This window comes from Neomonachus schauinslandi, chromosome 9 (genome assembly GCF_002201575.2).
Source record: "Neomonachus schauinslandi chromosome 9, ASM220157v2, whole genome shotgun sequence".
NCBI lineage: Eukaryota > Metazoa > Chordata > Mammalia > Carnivora > Phocidae > Neomonachus > Neomonachus schauinslandi.
Genome location: NC_058411.1, coordinates 31,138,338 through 31,163,497, shown reverse-complemented (window position 1 = coordinate 31,163,497; position 25,160 = coordinate 31,138,338). Strand labels below are relative to the sequence as shown.

Sequence of the window (25,160 nt, the reverse complement as noted above, 5' to 3'; positions counted from 1 at the left end):
CTAAAGAACATTTATTCATTTTTCACTAAGACTTTATCTTGAGCATGTAACTAAACTGTCACTACCCCCCTACCCCAACCTGAAGAAGGGTTAGTACAGTGAATGTTATAAAGCAGATATGAACAGTTTGAAGGACTGGAACCAAGATTAACTGACAAACAACTTCCATCTAAATTATCATAAAAATGTTTAAGTAAAAAAAAAAGGGAGGGGAAGGGGGCAATGGGGGTTTCAGATTGAACAAGATCCTCACATTTCATCTAATACATTCAATCCTGGCTAGAGTATACCAAAATGGAAACAGGATTACTATAACACAGAACTTCCACTACAGCACGCTGTACACACCTGTGTTCCAAGCCCACCCCCATCCCCCTACTGCTTCTAACTCAACTATTTCCCGGCCTGTTGGGCCTGCCGACGAAGGAGCACGTAGATCTTCTCTTTAATCCAGTCTTTGTTATAGGGCTGGTATGTCTGGGTATCAGCTCGGTAACTGAGGAACAGAAAGGCAGAAGCAAAGTTATAATGGTCAATTACTGTCGTTTTTAAAACCCTAAATTATAACTGCCCAATGATGGCACAGGTGTGCATGTTTATACATGAACTTAAAGAAAACATAAAAGAGCTGCTTACATTACTGAATTTTAAGCCATAGGAACTTTAGACCACCAAGTACAATCTTAGAGCAGAAAAAGAAACCAAGATCTAGAAATCTTAAGTTAAATGCGCAATGTGTTACACATCTACTTCTTGACAAAGTATGACTAGAAACCGTGTGTTCTATCTAGTTAACAACTTTTATGGTTTCTTTAGTAATTAAAATATAAAAACCAAACACTGGTACAAACTTGAGATTTGCTAAATTTATTTAGAATTAACTAAAAAATCTTTAAAAAACATGTTACTACAAAGATTTCCTCCCTGTAAAGTGTTAAGGGAAATCTTTTAACCTATATTTCAAGATTTGCTTTTTTTCTGGATTTTATTTGAGAGAGCGAGTGAGCATGCTTGAGTGTGCGAGCAAGGGGAGGGGCAGAGGGAGGAGAAGCAGACTCTCCACTGAGCACGGAGCCCAATGTGGGACTCGATGCCAGGACCCTGGGATCATGACCTGAGCTGAAGGCAGATGCTCAACTAACTGAGCCACCTAGGTGCCCCAGGATTTGCTTCTTAAAATAAATCACGCTAGAGGCTGGTAGAGAATTAATGGAAGACATAAGCTTCAAAATGGCTCTAATCAGAAGAGGAGGGGCAGGAGAGTAAGTAAAGTAAGTAAGTAAAGTAAACCTGCGGCATTAGCAATGAGACTCCAGTGGGACTCCAGGCGTTCTGAGGCCAAGGTATCACCAAATAGCCAACCACTCAAGATATCTTTAGAAGACTCAAATAGTGACCTACCACTGAAATCTCATTGGTTAAGCAATAAAATCATTTTTTGGGGTAAAAAACTAAGGCTAGAGTATAAAAAAGCAGACAATAAGTAACCAGAGATTGCACAAATAAAAATCACTTCAGTGTTTCAAAGCCATGTGCACCATGTGGTAGAAGCACTACATGGCATCCAAGAGAGATAAAGATACACTTTGCCTAAAAAAATAATAAAAAAACCCAACCTAAAAGATACTTTAGAAAAACAAAATTATCTAATTTATCAATTAGTACTTATCTGAATCAACTCACTTAATCCTTATTACAACCCTGCAGGTAGATACTAATTTTTTCTTAAGATTTTATTTATTTGTCAGAGACAGAGAATGCACAAGCTGGGTGGGCGGCAGGCAGAGGGAGAGGGAGAAGCAGGCTCCCTGCTGAGCAGGGAGCCCGATGAGGGGCTCGATCCCAGGACCCTGGGATCAGCTTAAAGACTGAGCCACCCAGGTGCCCTATTAGTGCCTCCTAATTAAATAAGGGTTAATCTAGTCCGCTTCAGAAATGGTTCAATAGTCTACAATATTTATATCAACACTGGAGAAGAACTAAAAAAAGAACAATTTTTAAGAACTGTATCAGGGTGGGACAGACGCATTTCAGATTTATTTATTTGGGGTGGGGGGAGTGCATAAGGTCGGGGGGAGAAGCAGAAGGAGAGGAACAAGCAGCCTCCATACAAGCACAGAGCTCAATGCAGGGCTCAATCCCAAGACCCTTAGATCATGACCTGAGACGAAATCAAGAGTCAGATGCTTAACTGACTAAGTCACCCAGGAGCCCCAACAAAACTTTCATATTGGGGGCGCCTGGGTAGCTCAGTCGGTTAAGCATCTGACTTCGGCTCAGGTCGTGATCTCAGGGTCCTGGGATTGAGTCCTATGTAGGGCTCCGTGCTCAGTGGGGTGTCTGCTTGACCCTTTCCCTCTGCCCCTCTCCCCCAGTCATGCTCTCACGTAGGCTCTCTCAAATAAAATCTTTAAAAACAAAAAAAAAACCCTTAAAAAAAAAAACAAAACCCAAAAAAACCTTTCTTCTTCTTCTTAATATATTTCATTAAAGACCAGACCTGGGGTACCTGGGTGGTTCCGTTGTTAAGCGTCTCCCTTCAGCTCAGTTCATGATCCCAGGGTTCTGGGATTAAGTCCCGCATCAGGCTCCCTGCTCAGCGGGAAGCCTGCTTCCCCCTCTCCCACTCCCCCTGCTTGTGTTCCCTCTCTCACTGTCTCTCTCTTTCTGTCAAATAAATAAATAAAAAATCTTAAAAAATAAATAAAGACTAGACCTAAATCACTGGAATGTTTTGAGTTAGTTAAGTAAAACTCAAAATATTCCAACTAAATACAAGTTTTCACTTTGGTGAAACAGCAAGTCCTAGCCTGGCCCCAGTCATAATCCAGGAGTCACAGGAAGTGCCTGTGAGTAGGACGTATATATTTTTCAAAAACATATTTACTTCTATGACAGTATCTGCCATGTAAGATTCAAGCACCTGATTACTGAAGATCATCTCATTATAAGGTACTCTCATTTTCCTTTGTCATGAAAACAGAATCATCTTAGTTTTAACCCAAAGCCAACTGCTTTAGGACAAAGACTTTGAGGGGGAAAAAACCTAAAAAACAAAACAACCCCCCCCCCCCCCCCGCAAACGACTTTGGTTTAAGAAACCAAGATCAGGACTTTGAACTTCTCAGCATTCTCTCTGCATACTAACTTCCATCAATTAGCAAAATTCTCAAGCTTTTCCTGTGCCATTAGCTTTATGTTGCCAAATTAATTTATGAGCCATATGTAGATGAAATATTACTATATAGTAGTCAAAATGCAAAGATCAGTGTGAGGCATATAGTGAGCTCAGAATACCATAAATCACCTCAAACAGCTGGATATACAACAGAAAAATACACCTTAAGAGATATGGTGGCTAATACTTACACAAGGCAACTGAGGTCTGCCAGATCGTCAATAAAATCAAACAACTGACTGATATCATATGTGATAGAGGGGCTGTTGGGATTCATTCTCTTCAGATGTTCTTCATACATTTTACAAACACCTAAGAGAGGAGAAAAACCAAGATCTTACAATTGTATAAACTTTAGGCCAGGGGCGCGGGGAGCCAGGCCCGGGACGTGAGCCCGCGGGGGCCTTCGGGTTAAGCAGCCGAGGCCCGCACACACTTGATGGAACAAAACTTACGAGCAAAAGAGCTGGTCCTTGTGAGGATTAAAGAGCATGTCTGTAAATTCTCTGCCAACACGTTTATTGTTGCTGATGTAGAGGAATGAAACTAATTTGTGTATGCTGTGCTGGTATGAGAAACATTATTCAATTCTCTTATTAGTTCTGCTTTTTTTTTTTCTTTCCTAATACCATTGGCCAAGACCACTAATGCTACACTAAAAATCACCAGTAATATTGGACACTGTTTTCTTTTTCCCGATCTCAAAGGAATACATTTTAGATTTTTCTGTTTGTTTTCAGATTCACTGTAGAGTTTATATTGCACATTAATTATACCTTAAAACTTGGGTAGAAATTGGAGTGCCTGGCTGGCTCATTTAGGAGAGCATGTGAATCTTGATCTCAGGGTCATGAATTCAAGCCCCACACTGGGTGTAAAGATTACTTAAATAAATAAATAAACTTAAAAAAAAAAAAACAATTGTATAAACTTTAGATATGGATAGCATATATATAACATATATATAGCAATACCATAGTATTTTAACTTTTTTTAAGGATTTAATTTTTTAAAGTAATCTCTACACCCAACGTGGGGCTTGAACCTACAGCCCTGAGATTGAGAGTCACATGCTCCACTGACTGAGCCAGTCAGGCACCCCCTTAATATTTATTTTTATAAAGTTGGGCTGGGAAAAGAAGAGTAAGTTGGTCACTTTTGTTTTAACGTTTGTCACTAGCAAATTTCTTTTAATTTTATATATTCGCCAGAATGTTAAGTATTTTATGCCTTAAAAATAAAATAAAATGATTACTTCAAGCCACTAGGTCTAAAAGAACTTTAAAGACTTGGCATATGAGAGTTCAAACAAGTGATGACAGTGTGAGTCTTATCAGGTTTCTCAATAAACAATATTCCTAAAGCCTCAGAATAAAGAAAAACACTGCATTTGGGAATGATGGATGACAAATAGAGGCCTTTCTATCCTGCTTTCAATTTTTTTTTTTTTTTTAAAGATTTTATTTATTTATTTGAGAGAGAGAGTGAGAGAGAGAAAGAGCACAAGAGGGGGGAGCGGGAGAGGGAGAAGCAGACTCCCCGCCGAGCAGGGAGCCCGATGCGGGACTCGATCCCGGGACTCCAGGATCATGACCTGAGCCGAAGGCAGTTGCTTAACCAACTGAGCCACCCAGGCGCCCCCTGCTTTCAAATTTTGATACAATGCAAAAAACAAACAAAAACAAAACTGGCACCAAGGAAGAGACTGTCATGAGTACTTTAAACGACTGGACTCTGGATTCAGAGACTTGAATTCTAGTTCTGTCCTTTACTAACGACTCCATCCCCAGAACTACTTGTCAAATGGTGAGAACAACAATATTCTCGATGGAGCTATGGTGAAGGTTATGCAAAATGATGCATGTAAAAGCATTAGCACATGTAAGAGCACGTAGGTACTCAAATATAAGTCATACAAAGACAATGAACAAAATCACTGAGAGCAAGCACACGTTAACATAATCATCTAAAGAGCACATTTAATTTTTATTCAGTGACATACTCCTGTTGTTCCCACACAATGGAAACATAACCTTTTCTGTCCATTCCCACTATCAAATGCTTTTAATACCACTATGATGAATGAACAAGCAAATAAATGTCATCTGGGAAAACATGTCCTATCCTCTACACTCAGGTCCTTCATGTACCTCTAAATTGACTTCGTAAATCTCCCAATAGGAAAAAAAAACCCCAAAAAACCACTAAGTAATATTCAACGACAGATCTATGAAAAGCTCTCTGAGTTAGGGTTTTTGACTGATACTGGTACACCACACCATGATCACAGAGTACCACTCATGAGTTACTGAACCGAAAGGTCAAAGTAGAAAGGAAATAAAAACCAGAAAAATGAATTCACCATGTATCTCAGAAAGGCACTGACCCATTGCTACCATGATATTTAATGGTGAAAGACTAGATACTTTCCCACTCAGATTAGAAAGAACACTAGCATATCTACTCTGTCATTTGTAGTCAACATTGTACTGGAGGTTCTGGTCAGGGTGACTTGACAAGAAAAAGAAACAGCAGGCATTCAGATTGGAAAAAAAGAAGTGTAACTTCTCTCTTCACAGAGGACACGATCTTGTATACACAACATCCTAAGGAAACCACACACACACGTGTGCACACGTGCAAAACCATTAGAACTAATAAACGAATACAGCAGAACTGCAGGATATGAGCTAATATACAAAATTCAACTGTATTTCTATACCCCAACAATAAACGATCTGAAATTAAGAAAACAGCTCCATGTACAACAGCATCAAAAAATAAAATTCTTAGGAATAAATTTAATAATAAAAAGCACAGAATGTACATTGAAAGCTACAAAATGTCACTTAAAGATTTAAATAAATGGAAGATCTCATGTTCATGGATCAGGAGACTTAATATTAAGATGGTAATGCTCCCCAGGGACACCCGGATGGCTCAGTCAGTTAAGCATCCAACTCTTGATTTCAGCTTAGGTCGTATCTCAGGGTCCTGAGATCTGAGCCCCTCATCAGGCTCCCCCTGCTCATGCTTTCTCTCAAATAAATATTAAAAAAAAAAAAAAGATGGTAATGACCCCCAAAATGATCTATAAATTCAATGTAATCCCTATCAAAATCCAACCTAGTTTTGCAGAAATTGACAAGCTGATCTTAAATTTGATATGAAAATACAAGAGGCCCAGGATAACCCAAAAGATCTAGAAAAAGAACAAAGCTGGGAAGACTCACACTTACCAATTCCAAAACTTACTGTGAAACTACACTAACAACGACAGTATGGTACTGCTTATACATAAGTATGGGCATACAGATCAATGGAATAGAAAAGAGGTCCACAAATAAACCCTCACATTTATGGTCAATTGTTTTTTGACCAGGATACAAAGACAAAACTTGATAAAGAAAGAACAGTCTTTTCAACAAATGGTGGTAGGACAACTGTGGAGAGTCACATGCAAAAGAATAAAGTTGGGCCCACACTTCACATCATAAATGGCCCAGAGACCTAAATGTAAGAGTCCAAACTATAACACACTTGCAAGAAAATACAGGCACAGATTTTCATGACTTTGAACAAGGCGATGGAATCTCAGATATGGCACCAAAACCATGAGAGGAAAAAAATAAATTGGAGTTCATCAAAATTTAAAACTTTTGTGCTTCAAAGGGCACTATCAAGAAAGTGAAAAGATAAGCCACAGACTGGGAGAAAATCTTTGCAAAACATATATCTTGATAAAGGACTAGCATCCAAAAAAAGAACTCCTAAAACTCAATAATTAAAAAAAGTAAACACCCGGGTGCCTGGGTGGCTCAGCTGGTTAAGCAACTGCCTTCAGTTCAGGTCGTGATCCTGGAGTCCTGGGATCGAGTCCCGAATCGGACTCCCTGCTCCACGGGGAGTCTGCTTCTCCCTCTGACCCTCCCCCCTCTCGTGCTCTTTCTGTCTCATTCTTTCTCTCTCAAATAAATAAATAAAATCTTTAAAAAAAAAGTAAACACCTCAATTAAAAAGTAGGCAAGGGATCTGAAAAGATACCTCACCAAGGAAGATATACAGATGGCAAATAAGCATCATGCAAAGAAAACTACAAATTAAAACAAGATATCGCCATATACCTATTAGAATGACAGAAATCCAAAACACTGACAGCACCAAATGCTGCGAAGGATGTGGAGGCAAGAGGAATTCTCATTCATTGCTGGTGAGAATGCAAAATGGTGCAGCGACATCTCAAGATAGTTTGTCAGCTTTGTACAAAGCTAAACACAATCCTACCATATGATGCAACAATCATATTCCTTAGTTTACCCCAAGGGGTTGAAAACTTAGGTACACACAGAAACCTGCACTCGAATGTTTGCAGCAGCTGTATCATAACTGCCAATACCCGGAAGCAATTATGATGTCCTTCAGTAGGTGAATGGAAAACCAAACTGTGGTATACCCAAATGACAGATCATTCAGCAATAAAAAGAAATGAGCTATTAGGCCATGAAAAGGTACTGAAGAATCTTAAAAGCACACTCTTTGGGGGCGCCTAGGTGGCTCAATTCATTAAACGTCTGACTTGGGCTCAGATAAGGATCTCAGGGTCGGTCCTGGGATCCCTGCTCAGCGGGGAGTCTGCTTGTCTCTCTCCCTCTGCCCCTCCCCCTGCTTGTATGCTAACAAATAAATAAGTAAAATCTTTAAAAACAAACAAAAAACCCCACTGTTCTGTGAAAGAGCCAACCCAAAAAGCTATATACTGTATAATTTCAATTACCTGACATTTTGAAAAAGGTGATGCTATGGAGACATTAAAACGGTAAGTGGTTGCCAGAGGTTTGGAGGGAGGAACAGGTGAAGCACTAGATTTTTAGGGCAGTAAATGGTAGATACCTGTCGCTACATAAGCCCAAACCCATAAAATGTCCAAAGCAAAGACTGAACACTAATGTAAACTATGGCCTTTAGTCAATAATGTATCAGTACTGGTTCTACAATGGTAACTAATGTATCATACTAATACAGGATGTTAAGTAGAAGGGGAAACTGGAAGGAGAGGGTAGAGAAGAAGGGGTGTGATAGAATTCTCTGTACTTGTTAATCAATTTTCCTGTAAACCTACAACTACTCTAAAAAAACTAAATCTATTAATTTAAAAAGACATGGAAGAACCTCAAATGCATACTGCTGAGTGAAACCAGCCAGTCTGAAAGGGCGACATATGGTAATGATTCCAACCCTATGACATTTTGGAAAAGGCAAATTATGGAGGGGACAGTAAGACCAATAGTTGTCAGGAGGCAAAGGGTGAAGTGGGGAGGAGGAATGACAGGTGGAGCACAGGAATTTTTAGGTAAGTGAAAATTGTTCTGTATGATACTGTACCAATGGATATATGATGTTATGCATTTGGTAAAACCCACAGAACTGTACAACACGAAGAATGAGCTTTAGTTAATAATAACAGACTTCACTTAATAGTAGACTTTAGTTAATAATAATGTATCAATGTATCAATACTGGGTTCACTGGGGTGCCTGGGTGGCTCAGTTGGTTAAGCATCTGTCTTTGGCTCAGGTCATGATCTCAGGGTCCTGGGATCAAGCCCTGTGTCCAGCTCCCTCCTCAGCAAGTAGTCCGCTTCTCCCTCTGCCTCCCCCCCCCCCCCCCCCCCCCCCGCCCCCGGCTTGTGCTTATGTGCACTCTCTCTCTCAAATAATTCTTAAAAAAAATATTGGGTTCATCAGCTACAAACGTACCACACCAATGTAAGGTGTTATTAATGGGGGAAACTGTGGAGGTGGGGAAAGGGAGTACAAGGGAACCTTAAACTGCTCTAGAAATAAAGTGTATTAATTAAAAAGAAAAAGTTAGGCTTCACTAAAATCAGCAGAGGTTGGCAGAGTACCTGCAGAATCAAAGACCAAACATAATAATACAGATAAGGCACTAACGTGCCAAGGCAGCACGTGCACAAAGTCTACCATAATGGTCAGCAGAGGAAGGGTCCTGAAATGAGGGAAGAACAAAAGCTGCTCTTCTTTTAAAATTAAAGAGAATCTGCAATCAGGAAGGCATGGTGCCAACTTAACCTAGATGTCTCTAGTTATTACTAGTTTTTTCCCCACAGATCTACCCACTGTTGGCTTTACAAGGACAGATTTTAAGGCTAACCCAGTTAGCTTTGGATAATCAACAAATTGAGAGACATGCCCAGCAGCAAAAACAGTGAATATAAAATCTTTATAGGAAGAAGTGAAGAATGGACAATTTGCTAAAAAGGGTACAGAATGTGCACAAGTGGTTTACTTGATATAATGATTAAATGTAAGGATGAATCCAATTTGTGATGATCCAATCTATGTGCTCTCATCTAATGGTTTACTGAGTAAAGAAACATTAAGGGCTAATAGTTTCCTTCAGGGTGGTGTCAGCTTACCAAATGCATAATAAATTATACTTATTTGGTTCAATTTGCCTTTATTCTCTGAGCTAACTTTTATTTTCTAACACTCTGATGGAATGTAACCAAACCTCAACAGCTTTTAATGTTTATTTGTTCAATGAGCAGACTAATAGGTTCTGAAGGTATCCCTAGAGCCTGTCTTAACAACTCTATAGTGCTTGATTGAGTTTAACCAGAATACATAAGAAATAACTATTAAGATATTTACATATCACAACAAATACTGGAGTATCAACATAACAAAGGGAGGCTTCAGAAAGTCATTCATTGTAATCATGAGCTGGAAAAAAAATATCTGCAGCAGAAAGATAATATATATAATCAACGTTTCAATATTCAACAAATATGGTCCTTAATATCCTCCTTCCCTGTTCAAATTAATAATTCAAGAAATCTGGAGGAAAAACAAGTCCAGTTCCTAAATGAGACATGTTCTAATAGTGAAGGTTAGGAAAACAAAAATAAAAACTTTTGATTAGTGTTTAAACTCACCTTCCATGCATTCATTCACAGATTCATAGTCAGCGTAAGTTCTGCCTTCTGGCCTCTTGGTAGGCTGTACCAGCAAAATGGTGTGAGACTGCAGAGGGAAAAGTGATTTCAACGTAAGTTTCTAACTCATATTTGAGAAATTCATAGTATGATATAAAATCCCCAGTCATGACACAATGATCATTGGTTATTAAAACACTATTAGGGGTGCTTGTCCTACATTTAAGCCTTTGTGTAAGCGTGGTGTCAGAAGGTGGACTGATAGCTTCTCTGTAAGGACTCCCAGTCCTTTTTTTTTTTTTTTTTTAAGATTTTATTTATTTACTTGAGAGAGAGAGGGCACGAGTGAGGGCACAAGCAGGGGGAGCAGTACAGGGAGAGGGAGAAGCAGACTCCCCACTGAGCAGGGAGCCCGACATGGGGCTCAATCTCATGACCTAAGCCGAAGACAGCCACCGAACCAACCGAGCCACCCAGGCACCCCAGGTCTCCCAGTCCTTAAGGGCTGTTTTCTCCAACTGTTGTACTTACTGCCTGTAAGCAATCAGCATAAGCTACCTTGTACTGTTTTTTTTTTTTTTCTTTCCTTTCTCCCCAACTAGATCATATTATATTTTGTGAGAACCATAAGTATGTATGTAGATGTGACTCCACAGTTGTGCTAAGGTTGGAAAAAACATAAATCGGATCCAGTGCTTACAGTCATTAATAGTGTTTCCCTTTTTCTCCTTTTATCAGTCTACATCTGAGTTTTTATCAAGGGACTTAATAGGGCTGGAGATAGAACGTGACCAGTGGAGACAGAAAACCTAAGTGGGTTTATGAGAGCACAAGCAGAGGGAGAGGGAGAGGGAGAAGCAGACTCCCCACTGAGCAGGGAGTCCGACATGGGGCTCGATCTCATGACCTAAGCCGAAGACAGCCACCCAACCAACTGAGCCACCCAGGTGCCCCAGGTCTCCCAGTCCTTAAGGGCTGTTTTCTCCAACTGTTGTACTTACTGCCTGTAAGCATGCAGCATAAGCGACCTTGTACTGTTTTTTTCTTTCCTATCTTTCTCCCCAACTAGATCATAAACCCACTTAGGTTTTCTATCTCCACGTTCACTTTCTATCTCTAGCCCTATTAAGTCCCTTAATAAAAACTCAGATGTAGACTGATAAAAGGAGAAAAAGAGAAACACCATTAATGACTGTAAGCACTGGATCTGATTTATGTTTTTTCCAATGTGAAGGCAGAAGATAAATGGGCAGTATAAAATTAATATATAGTTAACATTACCCTAGAAAAACCATTAAGCTATTCACCCAGTAGATGACTCACCTTAAGAGGCTATACTATCTCAAAATCACGTATTTTTAAACACTAGAATCACACGAAATAGATGATCAACTGTGACAACTGTGAATATGCCTGAAGAACAGCAGATAGACTTAACATCTTCCACCTCATCATGCTCAGTAGGGGGCATGTTTTTGTTAGTGGGTCTATTTCAGTTTCTCAATCTCTGTATTTTTACAATTTGGGCTTGAAGGGTCCTCCTTATAAAGGTAGTCCTGTGCACTGTAGGATGTTTAGAAGCATCCCTGGCCTATTCCCACTAAATACCAGTAGCACTTGAACCCCCTGCCTCCTCCTAGGCAAAACTGTGACAACCAAAAATGTCTCCAAACTATTGGTCCTATCGAAATTATGGCCCCTTCAATCTTTTGCCAAGTGTGTAAAGTCAATTAATTAAATGCCAAGTATGATGCAACCTCACTGTACACCCAGTCTTCAAACTATTCACATTCTTCTCTTTTACTGTACTATTATTTTGGGGTCCAAAAAATCCTTTATGACAGGTCCCCCAAACTGTTTTGAAATGATCAGAATTTTCAACCATCAAGATATTGGAACTGAATGTTGAGGCCTAGAGTTTCTGAATAAGCACCAAAAAAACCCCGTACTCTGAACACTATATAAAAAGCAAAGAAATTGCTCATATTCCTCCCTCCCCATCAAGAACTAACTCATTCTGATGAAAAGTTTGAGAGGATTTGAGATAAAAATAGACGCTGGTGACAAGAGATGAAGGGTAATTGGCTTTTGTTAAATAAGCATTATAAACCAGAGAAAGCATTTTATTAGATTATTTGTTATACAGAATTTTTTCTAAGTCACTTCCTCAAAAAAAAGTTTCGATGGGTCAGATGTTGAGAAGAAAATAATTTTATAGAAACCACACTAGCATTCCTGCAGTAGGGCTCGCTCTGTATATTAGTCACACCAGTTGCTACTATATTAATTTTGTTCTCATTCTAATGCAAATTTAGGGACTAATTTACTTAAGAGAGTAAAGATATGGAAATGGCTATTCAGTATGCTACTGTTTATATCTAGTCTTAGAATGAACTTCTGACAAAGCTCACTATTTTCAATACTTACTACCCAAAGATTAGGATTAAAAACTAAGAACAAAAAATGACTAAATTTACAAATCTGTAATTGAAACGAGTATTATTTTTAAGTGGCAGTGCTTTCCTATTAACATTTTAAGATCATAAAACCTCCCAAATCAGTTTTGATCACCTTCTTCTTACTGGAGCTATTTTCGATGCTGTTTGGTTTTATTAAAAAACAAATATATAGGGCACCTGGGTGGCTCAGTTGGTTAAGCGACTGCCTTCGGCTCAGGTCATGATCCTGGAGTCCCTGGATCGAGTCCCGCATCGGGCTCCCTGCTCTGCAGGGGGTCTGCTTCTCCCTCTGACCCTCCCCCCTCTCATGTGTTCTCTCTCATTCTCTCTCTCTCAAATAAATAAAATCTTTAAAAAAAAATTAAAAAAAATTAAAAAACAAATATATATGCAAAATATAAGTACATATAGACAAATACATATATACTTAAATTTCTCACAATAGAAAAAAAAATTGCAAAATCTAAATCAGGAAAAGATATGCAGAATTACCTTAATAAAATTCTTATTCTCTCTGATTACCAGGCACAAGTCAATCACTTTAATAGTTAATCCTGACTTACTTTTTATAAGTCTCACACACGAATTCTAAGAATCATTCTACTGCTACAGAACAATACATATGATTTGCACATTAGCTTCAAATGCTTCTCCCAAACTACCAAAACAAAACAAAACACCAAACAACCCAAACCTAAAGCTTTTATCTTTAATAAAGCAAAGGTATTTAAGACTATTGAACCAATAACTGTTTTACATACAAATTCTAATTTTTAATGCTACTTGGACTGAGAAGGAATTATCACTGATATTTGCCCAATAAGAATGGGTTAATTGCTGTCACTTCCTCAGATTTTAATCTAAGCATTATAACACAATACCAAATAGTGACATAAAAGGCAAAGAAGGAAACTAAGAGATCAAAGACTTGTGCAAGGTCACATTGCTAGTTATGACAAAACAAGAACTGGAAACCCAGTCTTCTAATCCTAGTCCTCTCTGGGAAACCATGTTGGGTCAAACATTGAAACATTTCAATTCAGAAAAGTACAACCTCAAAAAGTTCCTTCCCAACAACAGCTGCATAACTTGTTAACAGTAACTGCGGCAATCAGAAAACGAAAGCTGAAGTGTGGAAGTAATCATGATTCCTCATAATCCCTGTGGAGCATCTCCTTTTTGGTGGAATAAAATAAAAAATACAAACAAAATACCTAGTCACTCCACTACCACCCCGATCAGATTCTAAGGAACCCTCAGCTGAGCCTATCTTTTCAGCTTTCAGTCCCAAGAGAATGAGTACGAACAGGATTGAGAGCTGGGAGAAACGCCAAATCAGGCATCTGGAGTCTTGGAAAAGAGAAAAAACGTTGTATGTATATTTAAAGACAGAGCACAGCAAAACAAAAGAGAATAGTTGAGAAAGCGCACTACAAAGCGAAGACGACCCCTCCCGGCCCACACGCTGGGTGCAGTACGCTGAATCTGTCAGCTTTGGTAACAGGTTTGTCAGACATCCCTCGGCCATTGTTCCTACATTGGGCCAGAGAGTCTGGAGGGAAAAAGCAGCATCCCCACGCCTGCCTCTACCAAGCTGCAACTGGGAGAAAGCGCATCCTCCACACCGCACGCCTCGCCGGAGCCCGCAGGCGGGCGCGCAAACGTAGGGCGGACCCGGGCGCCGGGGCCTAGTGCCAGGCCAAGCGTCTCCGCGGCGGGAAGGGGAAGGGTCCAGCCACAAGCTGGTGGGCCGGGGAGCTGCACGCTCGCGCTGGATGGGGTGGGGAAAAGATGTACAGGGCTGGGACCGCCCCGGAGGCTGGGGGACCGGGGAGCCGCTGAGGCCTTTCTCACCATCGCGCCAAACTCCCTCGCTGCAGCCGCTGCCGACACCGCCGCCGCACACGAGCTTAGCCGCAACGCCGCCAACAGCCAATCCCCGCGAGAGGAGCCGCCGGAAGTCGTCAGAAACGCACCGCGAAAGAGCCTTTTGGACCATAGAGGCGCGTACATTTCCGGCAGCTAGAGTGGATATTGACTCTGTCTCAGCCATCTTGGATAAGGGCGATGACATACAAAGGGAATTGCTGCGGAACTTGAAAAATACCATTTCTTCTCAAGACACTGTCTTCCTTACTTTCGTTATTAGACGTGCGGCTAGAGTGAACAAAGATATAGACTCTGACACCAGACATCTTTCATTAGCCCTACTCAAAAATGGCGGTAGCATAAGACTCCCGGGCCATAGGTCGGTTGTAACCCGGAGGTATTCTTCTAAAGGAGGGGGCGGTGAAGCAATCCGGAAGTGGATGTAATGAAGAGGTGCCACTTGGCGGCCATGGCAGCTGTAGTATCGGTGGCTCCGGGTCAAGCCCCAGCGGAGTGGAGTAATATGGGCAGCATCGGGTATAGGGCAGAGACAGCTTCATATCAGCTTCGCTGCTGAACCCCTGAGCCCATCGTTAGAGACCTGCAGGACTCTTTCCCCATTCTAGACTCGGAGAGTTGGCTGGGACTGGTGGGCTGGTCCCAGCCTGGGGGGGACTGCCCCAGGGACATAGGGGCGCCGGGAGAAAGAACAAGTTTGCTTGGGTTTTCCTCCTTTTCCTGCTGCCCCCCTGGGACGTTGTCTGTGGAGGGAGTGGGCCCATTGTGCCACCATTCCGACCATTGAAGAAATCGCTCTTTCGCATACCTTTAACTGTTAACCGTAGGGAATCCAGTGACTGGCATCTGAAAACGCAGGGGCCGGGACCTGAGATTGCTGGAAGTTCTGTCCGGTGCTAATATCAGGAAAAAGGGGCTGTTTCCAGGTGCGTTCCAGAGAAGGGTTTCGTGAACACATCTGCTGGTGGGGAGGACGAAAGAACTGGAAAGTCCGCTTGTTCTCTTGGAAACACCACACGCGTTTAAGAACCTGAGGACCCTTTGAAGCCACTGAAAATTTGTAGTCTGCTGGCGGTGGGTAAATAAAGGAGGACAGAATGGATGATTTCATCTCCATTAGTCTGTTGTCTCTGGCTATGTTGGTGGGATGTTACGTGGCTGGAATCGTTCCCTTGGCTGTTAATTTCTCTGAGGTAAGAAATTCTCAATTTTCTGTCAGCTGTCAGGGTGGCTGCTAGGAAGTAGTGACCGTTGTAAAGGGAAGCTGCTTCCCCAATTAATCTCAGAGCAAAGGTCTTACTAAGGAGGGCTATCTTAAAAAGATGTATAGCATTTCATAATAGAAACGAACCTCTTTTTAAGCACTAGAGTCCTTAATTTGGGGTGGGTGGATCCACCGAAGATCCTGGGTACTCTGAACCTTGTGAAATGGCACACAAAAATTTAGGGCTCTGTGCTTTTTCCTGGAAAGAGACACCATAACATTCTTTTGATTCCCAGAGGTTCCAAGGAATCGAGGTTCCAGATTGCTATCAAGAAACATAAATGGAGAATATTATTTGTCAACATGCATAGAAATCAGGATAACTCCTCTTTTTGAGAAAATGAAGCATAGTTTTTTGGGGGGGAAAGGTAGTTTTTTGGATTAGAATCCAAAAAAGTTTTCTGGTGATTTGAATTTTTTGTATTAGAATGAAGATAAGAGAAAAACTAAATTAAATTGTTCTTAACTCACATTTTCTTTTAAAGAAAGAGGGCATTGGAATGGATATTTGAAGTTGTTTCAAATCTTTGCTTAGAAGTGAATTTTTTGTTAATATGTTTTGACATTTGGTTAATTTGTTCATTTGTTATTACTTGAACAAACATTAGTGGAAGAAAGATGAAAGCATTGTTCAGTGAAAATGCAGGTAAGTTCTTCATAAAGAGTTCACAGCATGCACAGTGCTCAAAAGATTTAGGGAGAAAAACTACTACATTTGGAGGGAACAGGATTTCATGAGTATCTTGGGGTTCAGCAGTAAAATAGGCCCAGTTTCACCGCCAGTCCTGAAATAGCTTCATGAAAGAGCAAACTGGTAGTCATACCAAAACTAGCCCGCAGACTTACTTTGTTAGATAGCAGAGTATTTTTATTATTGTTTTTGATTTTTGTCTGTATTTTCTCAAGGCAACAGTTGGCTAGAGCTGACTAGCCGTAGATTGTCACAGTCCTCCTTGACTGTGAAGCCTACCTCACTTACTTGGGCCACCTGTCCAGTACTTTGTGAGCCTGCTCCTCCAACTATCTGGTAAATGACCACTTCTTGTTTTTGTTTAATTTCCATTCCATTGCAGACCAATATATTTATAAAAATTAAATACTAAGAAAATGAAATGGAAAAAAAGACATACAAAATATAAGCCCAAATGTAGTGTTATTAATATTCAATAGACATACTCCTCTATGTCTGTTACTCCTATAATTGTAATATTCATATTCTATAAAATTTTTTGAAGGCTTTGTCTCATTTTCATACTTTCCTTGTTGCAGACCAGTTTGGATTATAATGCCACATTCTTCATGTGTTAAAATAGTATGGACCCATAGGTATGCAGATGAAAGTAGTGCTGCTCTTACTTCAATAAAGAATTTAAGATATTAGTAATGCACTAATGTCCCAGGAACTATCTGGGACAGGTAGTATAGTTCAAAATCAGTGTCACTATTTGAGGCAAGCTATTTAACATCCAAATCTCTTCTATTAAATGACCTTATAGGATTGTTCTGAGGATGTAATGAATTAATATGAGCACAAGACTGTATTCTAGAACATAATAAGAACTTTAGAAAATGTTGAGGATTGTTCTTAATGATTATGAAAACTTCTTTAAGGTTTTCATTTTTAGAACTTTGTTCAAAATTATAATTTTTAAGCCTTTATTTGGAACAGACTTCTAATAATGGGTAAACTCCTCCATCTCCCTCTCCAGTTACTGGAAGCTTCTCAGCAATTTGTTTTGGATCTGAAAGGTCTAGTTTGGTGGTTGGCATTCCTATTCACCATGAATGTTCCATTTGGAACAGCCTTCTCCTTTAGTCTCCCTGCCTTGTAGTATTTTTCTTAGTATTTTCTTAGTATTTCTTAGTATTCTTTCTTTTCATTAATTTTCATTTTAAGTCTTGTTTTGTTTTTCATGTGTTAAAAAGTTTTGTGTCTAACTGTAATAACTGACTCATTCAATAATAGATATCTTTGGGGCTTTGAGTTACCAACAAATCAAACATTTGTGTCTTTTGTTCAGCCAGTATGCTCTTCTACAATTGGTTCTTTTTGAAATAGATGTGACAAAGTTGCATTTTTCAGGGCTTTTGCGTTGTCTGGTATGTTAACGTTTTATTCTCTTCAGATAATGCAATAGATATTAATGTTATGTCTGTTTGGAATTTCATTTCTAAAATAAAACATTTTATACTTTGCATTCTAATTTACCCGTGTCTGGAAAGCAATCAGTAATTTTGCCTTTCCTCAGATTATTGTCTTATAAGGTTATTGTTTCATAAGTATCTTTGCTTGATAAAAGTATTTGGATCAAATAAAATCTAGATAAAATCTGATTGACTATTTTCCTGAAAAACTTTCTTTTCCCTAGGATATTCTATGGATAAGTGTTATTGAAATTTATCTGCTTAATAATATTAATAATAGGTAACTTACTGAGCTCCTTCTGTGTAGTGCCAGGCACTGATGGCGCATTGTTTTATTAAATCAGGAGGAGACTGTGAGATAGATACTGTTAAACCTCACTTTTCAGATGTGCATACTCCAGCTCAGAGAGTATGGTAGACACTGGTAGAGATGGGATTTGAAACTAAGTCAGTTTGATTACCAATCCAAAGCACTTGACCATTAGATGGTATTTGTTTTTCTGATGAACACTGTAAAGAAGGAATGAAAGTACCATGGATCTAAATTGGCACCTTAGCTCCCCAAATTAGGAATGTCTTAACACCACTAACATTATCTCCATTAGCTCTCCAAATTAGAAATATCTTTAACATCACTGACGTTCTCCCTTCCACAGTATATCTCCTACCTTGTGTTTTGTCAGTGTAGCAGAATTGAAACTACAGAGGTAAACCATCTTCAAATAGCACTGAAACCTATAAGAAAGAGTGGAATGTCTTAGATGCCCTTTAAATCGATACCTGCCAAGTTAGAATCTGAAGCAATTCCCATTTTGAACTATCCAAAATTAATTTCGTACTTGATGTCTTTTTAGTCAAGACAGTTCTAAATTGTGATATTCAAGAATTCACATCCTTTTTGAGGGAAGAAGACCTGAAATGGATTCTGGAATGCTTCTGTATGTGACAGTCTTAACCTTTCCTTTAATTGTAGAAGAAGTGCAACTTTGTTGAATGATAACAAGGTTTAAGATCCTCTATAGTTCAGTTTGGAATTCCAGGTAACAAGTAGTAATGCTAAGTGTAAGTACAGGTATTTCTTAAAACCTATGACAGAATTCTAGAAGTGTCAATCCTCCTCAAATACTAATATTGAATGTCTAATTTTATTGAAATAAAATAGAATTTATAGGAATAGGTATCAGTTGCTCTGGAAATTCTTCTGCCCCATTGTATGGATTTTTAAGTGATGACATCTTGGGGTTAACTACTAGATAAGTACATCAGACTATCTATTGCAAGCTCTATATTTCTCTAGGGGTCGGTTTTCTAGTAACCAAAAAATTATACCCTGGCTTCTGCACCTGTATGTTCCCTTCATTAATTTTTCTTGCATTTGACAAAGGCAAATTGGGGAAACAAGATGGGTGCTAAAAGCAAAAAAATGAAACAATGAAATGGATTTTGTAGTGAAGCAGTTTAGCATTGTGTTTAAGAGTATAGATTCTGGGATGAACCTAGAGGGTATGATGCTAAGAAAAATAAGTCAGAGAAAGACAAATACCGTATGATTTCACTCATGTGGAATTTGAGAAACAAAACATGAATATGGGGAAGAGAAGGAAAAATAAGATGAAAATAGGGAGGCAAACCGTAAGAGGCACTGAACTCTAGGAAACAAACTGAGAGTTGCTAGAGGGGAGGTAGGTGGGGGGAAGGGGTAATTGGGTGATGGGCATTAAGGAGGGCACTTGATGTCATGAGCACTGGGTGTTATATGCAGCTGATGAATCACTAAATTCTACCCCTGAAACTAATAATACACTATGTGTTAACGAAATTGAATTTAAATACAGAGAAAAGAAGAGTATAGATTCTGGAGCTAAATTATGTAGATTCAGATTGTGGCTCTGCCATTTGCCTGCCTGTTGTGAACCTGGACAAATTACTTGAACTTTTGTAAAGTGAAGATAATAGAAGTATCTATCTCATAGGATTGTTGTGAGGATTAAATGAATTGATATATATGAGGTGATATAATAGAACATGCTTGGCATAGTAAGTACTTAATAAATATTAGTTATTATAATAGAGATGAAGGAGAATATTGGTAGCACCTCTTTTGTGTAGAACTTGTCCATCCAGAAACTTCATTAATCTACAGCACCAGAAAAGTCTGTGAGTAGCTAAATAGGTAGCCTAAAGAGCAAGCATTTTACTTGCTCTCTTCTGTTCTTGGCTGTCACTTGGCTTCTGTGTATCTTTTTTTGTAACTCTAGTAGGTTAGTGTGCCAGTTATCAATGTATTGCCTCTCAGCTCCAAATTTACTCTTCATTGACTACTCTGCAGAAATGGATATGGGCCCTTTAAGTATTTTTTCCTTTGCCAGCTGGCCCAGTAGAGGATACTGGCGAGAAAGAGGAAGGGTTTTTCCTTCTTGGTCCGTGCTTGCTTCTAGGCAACTACTCTGGCAGCCATTCTTATGGCACAGGCAGCCAGCCTCCCCGGTGCCCAGCTTCCCCAGTGCAGGCTCCTGCAGCATACACGTTTGGCTTCTCTGGCCTCCAGCTTGGCTTCTCCAGGGCCCAGCTCCGGCACTGCAGGCAGGTTTTCAAGCCGTAGACTCCTGCTGAACACATACTTCTCCAGTGCCCAGCAGTCAGTAGTTCTCACTGGCACCACCCTGCCTTGGGTAGTTTTATAGGATAGGAGAGTCTCTCCAGTAACACACTTTCCCATGGCGCGCCTAGGTGGCTCAGTCGGTTAAGCGGCTGCCTTCGGCTCAGGTCATGATCCCAGGGTCCTGGGGTCAAGCCCCGCGTCGGGCTCCCTGCTCAGTGGAGAGTGTGCTTCTCCCTCCCCCTCTGCCTGCCTCTCTGCCTACTTGTGCTATCTCTCTGTCAAATAAATAAATAAAATCTTAAAAAAAAAAAAGACACTTTTCCATGAACAGCTTTCTCCAACAGCCAAGAGTGCAGATTTCCAGCAAGTTCCACCAGTGTGGCGCCACAGAAACTTCTCTGCCTCTAATATTGTGCTTTATAATCAGTATAGAGTTGGTCTTCCTATTTCTGCCACAGAGGTCCTAAAACCCTTGGAATTTCCAAAGTGATGAGAGCCATAAAGGTGTCTTTTGCCATGTGAATGAGATGGTTTTTAGAATGCCCCTAGGTAATCTAAGGTTGGAGGCCGGTTGCCAGGAGAACCAACCATGTGATTGGAAGGTTGGAACCTTCATTCCCAACCTGGAAGGGAGAGGGGCCGGAGGTTAAATCAATTGCCAGTGCCAATGATTTACTCAATCTTGCCTGTGTAATGAAGCCTTCATAAAAACCCAGAAAGACAGGGATCAAAGAGCTTCTAGGTTGATGAACACATGGAGATGCTGGGAGAGTTTTACGCCTGGAGAGGGCTTGGAAGCTCTGTGCCCTTTCCCCATACCTGGCCCTGTGCGTCTCTTCCATCTGGCTGTATCTGAATTATATCTTTTTTATAATAAACCAGTTAATCTAATAAGTAAAATGTTTGAGTTCTGTGATCCACTGTAGCAGATTAATCAAACCCGAGGAGAGGAGGTCAGTCAGAAACATAGGTGACAACCTAGACTTGGACTGGTATTGAATGTAGCTGGGGCGCAGGGGCACGAGAGCACCCGGCTCCAGGGGGTCCCAGGCACACCAGGTTTGGCCACTTGCTGCTGACAAAATCCGAAGGCAGAGAGATGAATGATGGTGAAACGAGAAAGGAGTCTATGTCAGTGAGGCCAACACTGGGAAGACAGCGGACTAGCATCTCAAAGACAGTCTCCAAAGTGCTGCAAATACTTCCAGGTTTATATGAGGAAAATGTGGGGCAAAGGTCGGTGGGTGTGTGCAGGTGGGCAGCAGACAGTCATGGCCTTGGAGTCAGTTATACAGGGTCTTGCTGTCTCAGGGCAGCCCTTATTGTTCAAGGGGGTAGTTTTGGTTCCTGTCAGGGGATGCTTTGCCTGCAGGGTCTTTTGCCACAGTTAAGAGGTAAGCTGGAAAGAAGAACTTGATCAGTTAGAAAGGTTGAGGTCAAAATGGAGGCAGTTGATGTTCTCTTTCATGAAGGTGGGGTGCAGTCTTATAGGACAGAACCCTTAACCTGTGGGATCTGATGTCTTCGCGCAGATAGTGTTAGAATTAAGTTGGATTGTGGTACACCCAGCTGGTGTCCCAGCATTGCTTGGTGTGGAGACCCCCCCCAACACACACACATCAGAATTTGTCCCAGAATCTTTTACTGCTCTTCATTGAGCCCCAGCCATGCCCTTTCTAGCGGGGTTTGGATCTCCGCCCACTTGGGACGTCTTTGACCACTCTTACCTCAGTCCTATAGTAGGCACTTCTTTTATCTGCTGCTATTCTTATATTCTTTAGAGTTCTGTCCTATTAGTTATTTTCTCATTATTCTGTCCCCTGTTTTAAACTTGCTCTGTTCAAATTATGATGTCTCTTTCTTGATTGGACCCTGACTAATACAACTAGGTAATGGGTCATAAAAGTCAGTAACTGCTAAGGCTGAACAGTGAATCAGGCCTGGAGTAAGATAAAACAGTTCAAGTGCCACAATATGTGGTAGCTGACCTTGAGTGTCAGTGCCTGGGAGTCATGAGGGAGTGGCGAGAACTGTGGTCATCTGAACGTGTGTCATTGGACAACCTCAGTCTTGGTGTGGCCAAATCATCCTACTTTTCAGAAGCTGGAAATCAGGGGCGCCTGGGTGGCTCAGTCATTAAGCGTCTGCCTTCGGCTCAGGTCATGATCCCAGGGTCCTGGGATTGAGCCCCGCATCGGGCTCCCTGCTCAGCGGGGAGTCTGCTTCTCCCTCTCCCACTCCCCCTGCTTGTGCTTTCTCTCTCGCTGTATCTCTCTCTGTCAAATAAATAAAATCTTTAAAAAAAAAAAAAGCTGGAAATCAGGGTTTTTACATGACATGTTTTGAATTTTACATTTTGGCTATTAAATCAAGTATTGTTACATCACTCTGTGGGCCAAGCAACCCGTGTTTATGAGTTGCCAGTCTATAACCTCTGGGCTGGACTGATTTCTAAGCTCTTCGAAAACTAGAAACAGCAAACTAGAAGGGGTGGGGGAAGCAAGTAGAGGAAATACATCACAACATGACAAGAGGGGGAGACTGGAAAACATTTCAGATTATTACAGAAGGTCAAAGTGCAGTTGTTTAGAACCACTTAATAAAGGGGAAGACATCTCCAAGTATACATTATTGAGGGCATTGCGCTCTCTGACCACAGTACAATAATTAATAGTAATAATAGCTACAGTGTTAATTTATGTGTCAAGTTCTGTGTTGATTTTAACAGTAACCTTGAGAGGGAAGAATTCTTGTCCTGTTTGTAGATGAGGAAACTAAGCTCAAACTGAGTTTACTAAGTTCAAAGCCGTTATTTATATAGCCTCTAAATAAATGAACAAATTTTTTTTTTTTTTTTTAAAGCTTGGCTGTGGGGCGCTTGGGTGGCTCAGTCGTTGGGCGCCTGCCTTCGGCTCGGGTCATGATCCCAGGGTCCTGGGATCAAGCCCTGCATGGGGCTCCCTGCTCCGCGGGAGGCCTGCTTCTCCCCCTCCCACTCTCCCTGCTTATGTTCCCTCTCTCGCTGTGTCTCTCTGTGTCAAATAAATAAAATCTTTAAAAAAAAAAAAAAAAGCTTGGCTGTATAATAGAGGCTCTTTGTGAAAATCTAGAAAATATGATAATTTGTAAAAGGAAAATAATATCTATTATCCCACTGTCCAGTGACAATTGCTAGTAACATTTTTTATTTCTTTCCATTCTTTTTTTTCTATTTGTCTGCATTTTTAACGTGGTTAATTATGTGGTTTATATATAATTTTACATTCTCCCTTCTTTTACCTGGTAGTATAACATAAGCGTTTTATTTTATTGCTAAAAATGTGTTCTAGGCATTTTTTAATGTTTTCATTACACTTAGTTGTTTCATGTATAGAAATTCTTATGTATTTAAATTTGTTCTCACATTTTTGCCATGATAATAGTGTTGAATGAATGTTCTTGTGTCTAATGCTATGAACATATTTCAGATTATTTCCTTAGGAGTAGAATGACAAGATTAAAGGGCATAAATGTTCTTCAGAAGGTTCTCAATCTGTATTATGAAGGGTTTTTTTTAAGATTTTTAAAATTTATTTTATTTTTTTTAAATTTTATTTATTTATTTGACAGAGAAGACACAGCGAGAGAGGCAACACAAACGGGGAGTGGGAGAGGGAGAAGCAGACTCCCCGCCGAGCAGGGAGCCCGATGCGGGACTCAATCCCGGGACTCCAGGATCATGACCTGAGCCGAAGGCAGTCACTTAACCAACTGAGCCACCCAGGCGCCCTTAATTTATTTTTTGACAGAGAGAGACACAGCGAGAGAGGGAACACAAGCAGAGGGAGTGGGAGAGGGAGAAGCAGGCTTCCTGCAGAGCAGGAAGCCCGATGTGGGGCTCTATCCAGGACCCTGGGATCATGACCTGAGCTGAAGGCAGATGCTTAACGACTGAGCCACCCAGGCGCCCCGAGGGTTTTTTTTAATGCATTTTTTCCAACAAATGCACATGACACTGTATTCTCACAAACATTGAATACTATTATTGTTAAGTTTTTAAACTTTGCTAATTTGATAAAGGAAAAAATTTTTAGGGGGAGGGGCAGAGGGAGAGAATCTTTTTTTTTTTTTTTTTTAAGGATTTTATTTATTCATTTGAGAGAGAGCACAAAGTGGGGAGAGGCAGAAGCAGACTCCTCGCTGAGCTGGGAGCCTGACATGGGGCTTGATTCCAGGACCTGGAGATCATGACCTGAGCTGAAGGCAGACGCCTAACCATCTGAGCCACCCAGGCGCCCCGGGAGAGAAAGAGAATCTTAGGCAGGCTCCATGCGCTGCATGAGTCCCACGTGGGTCTTGATCTCACGACCCCTGAGATCACGACTTGAGCCAAAATCAAGAGTTGGACGCTTAACTGAGTGAGCCACCCAGGAGCCTCGAGGAAAATGTATTTTTATTATTTTAATTTTCTCAGGTCAATTAATCTTCTTACATATTAATAATATAATATGTGTTGCCAGTGTTCTTCCAGGTTCTCTCCCAGTGGGTTTTTGTTTGTGTTTGTTTTTGTAGTCACACTGAACAGTCCTATGGGATTTCCATTATGCTTAGTTCTTTTATGTTTGAAAAAACTCTTACTCAAAAAAAAAAAAAATTAGTCTTGTTTATCCAAAATTGGAGGAAGTGGAATT

At 40.4% G+C, this 25,160-nt stretch overlaps 2 protein-coding genes across 5 annotated transcripts in view; one reads left to right on the top strand and one right to left on the bottom strand.

Annotated features, from left to right (window-relative positions):
* On the bottom strand, positions 1–14,527 carry ERH (ERH mRNA splicing and mitosis factor). Its single transcript, XM_021679525.1, has 4 exons — positions 14,447–14,527; positions 10,134–10,221; positions 3,370–3,490; positions 1–496 (listed from the first exon to the last, which is right to left on the bottom strand). The coding sequence occupies exons 1-4, from the start codon at positions 14,447–14,449 to the stop codon at positions 394–396; spliced, it is 315 nt and encodes a 104-aa protein (XP_021535200.1). The 5' UTR covers positions 14,450–14,527; the 3' UTR covers positions 1–393.
* A 393-nt stretch (positions 14,528–14,920) lies between these two features.
* The window catches only part of SLC39A9 (solute carrier family 39 member 9), a 54,111-nt gene continuing 43,871 nt past the window's right edge, over positions 14,921–25,160 (top strand). For all 4 annotated transcript variants that reach the window (XM_044918057.1, XM_044918056.1, XM_021679743.1 and 1 more), the window contains exon 1: positions 14,921–15,672. In XM_044918057.1, coding sequence (XP_044773992.1) covers positions 15,577–15,672 — 96 coding nt within the window. In that variant the 5' untranslated portion in view covers positions 14,921–15,576. The remainder of the gene's footprint in view (positions 15,673–25,160) is intronic.

Coding starts and splice junctions, on each gene's coding strand:
- ERH (XM_021679525.1), bottom strand. Junction 3,491..10,133: donor TGTGAATGAATGCATGGAAG/GTGAGTTTAAAC, acceptor CTCCTCTCTTAG/GTGTTTGTAAAATGTATGAA. Junction 497..3,369: donor GCAGACCTCAGTTGCCTTGT/GTAAGTATTAGC, acceptor TCTGTTCCTCAG/TTACCGAGCTGATACCCAGA.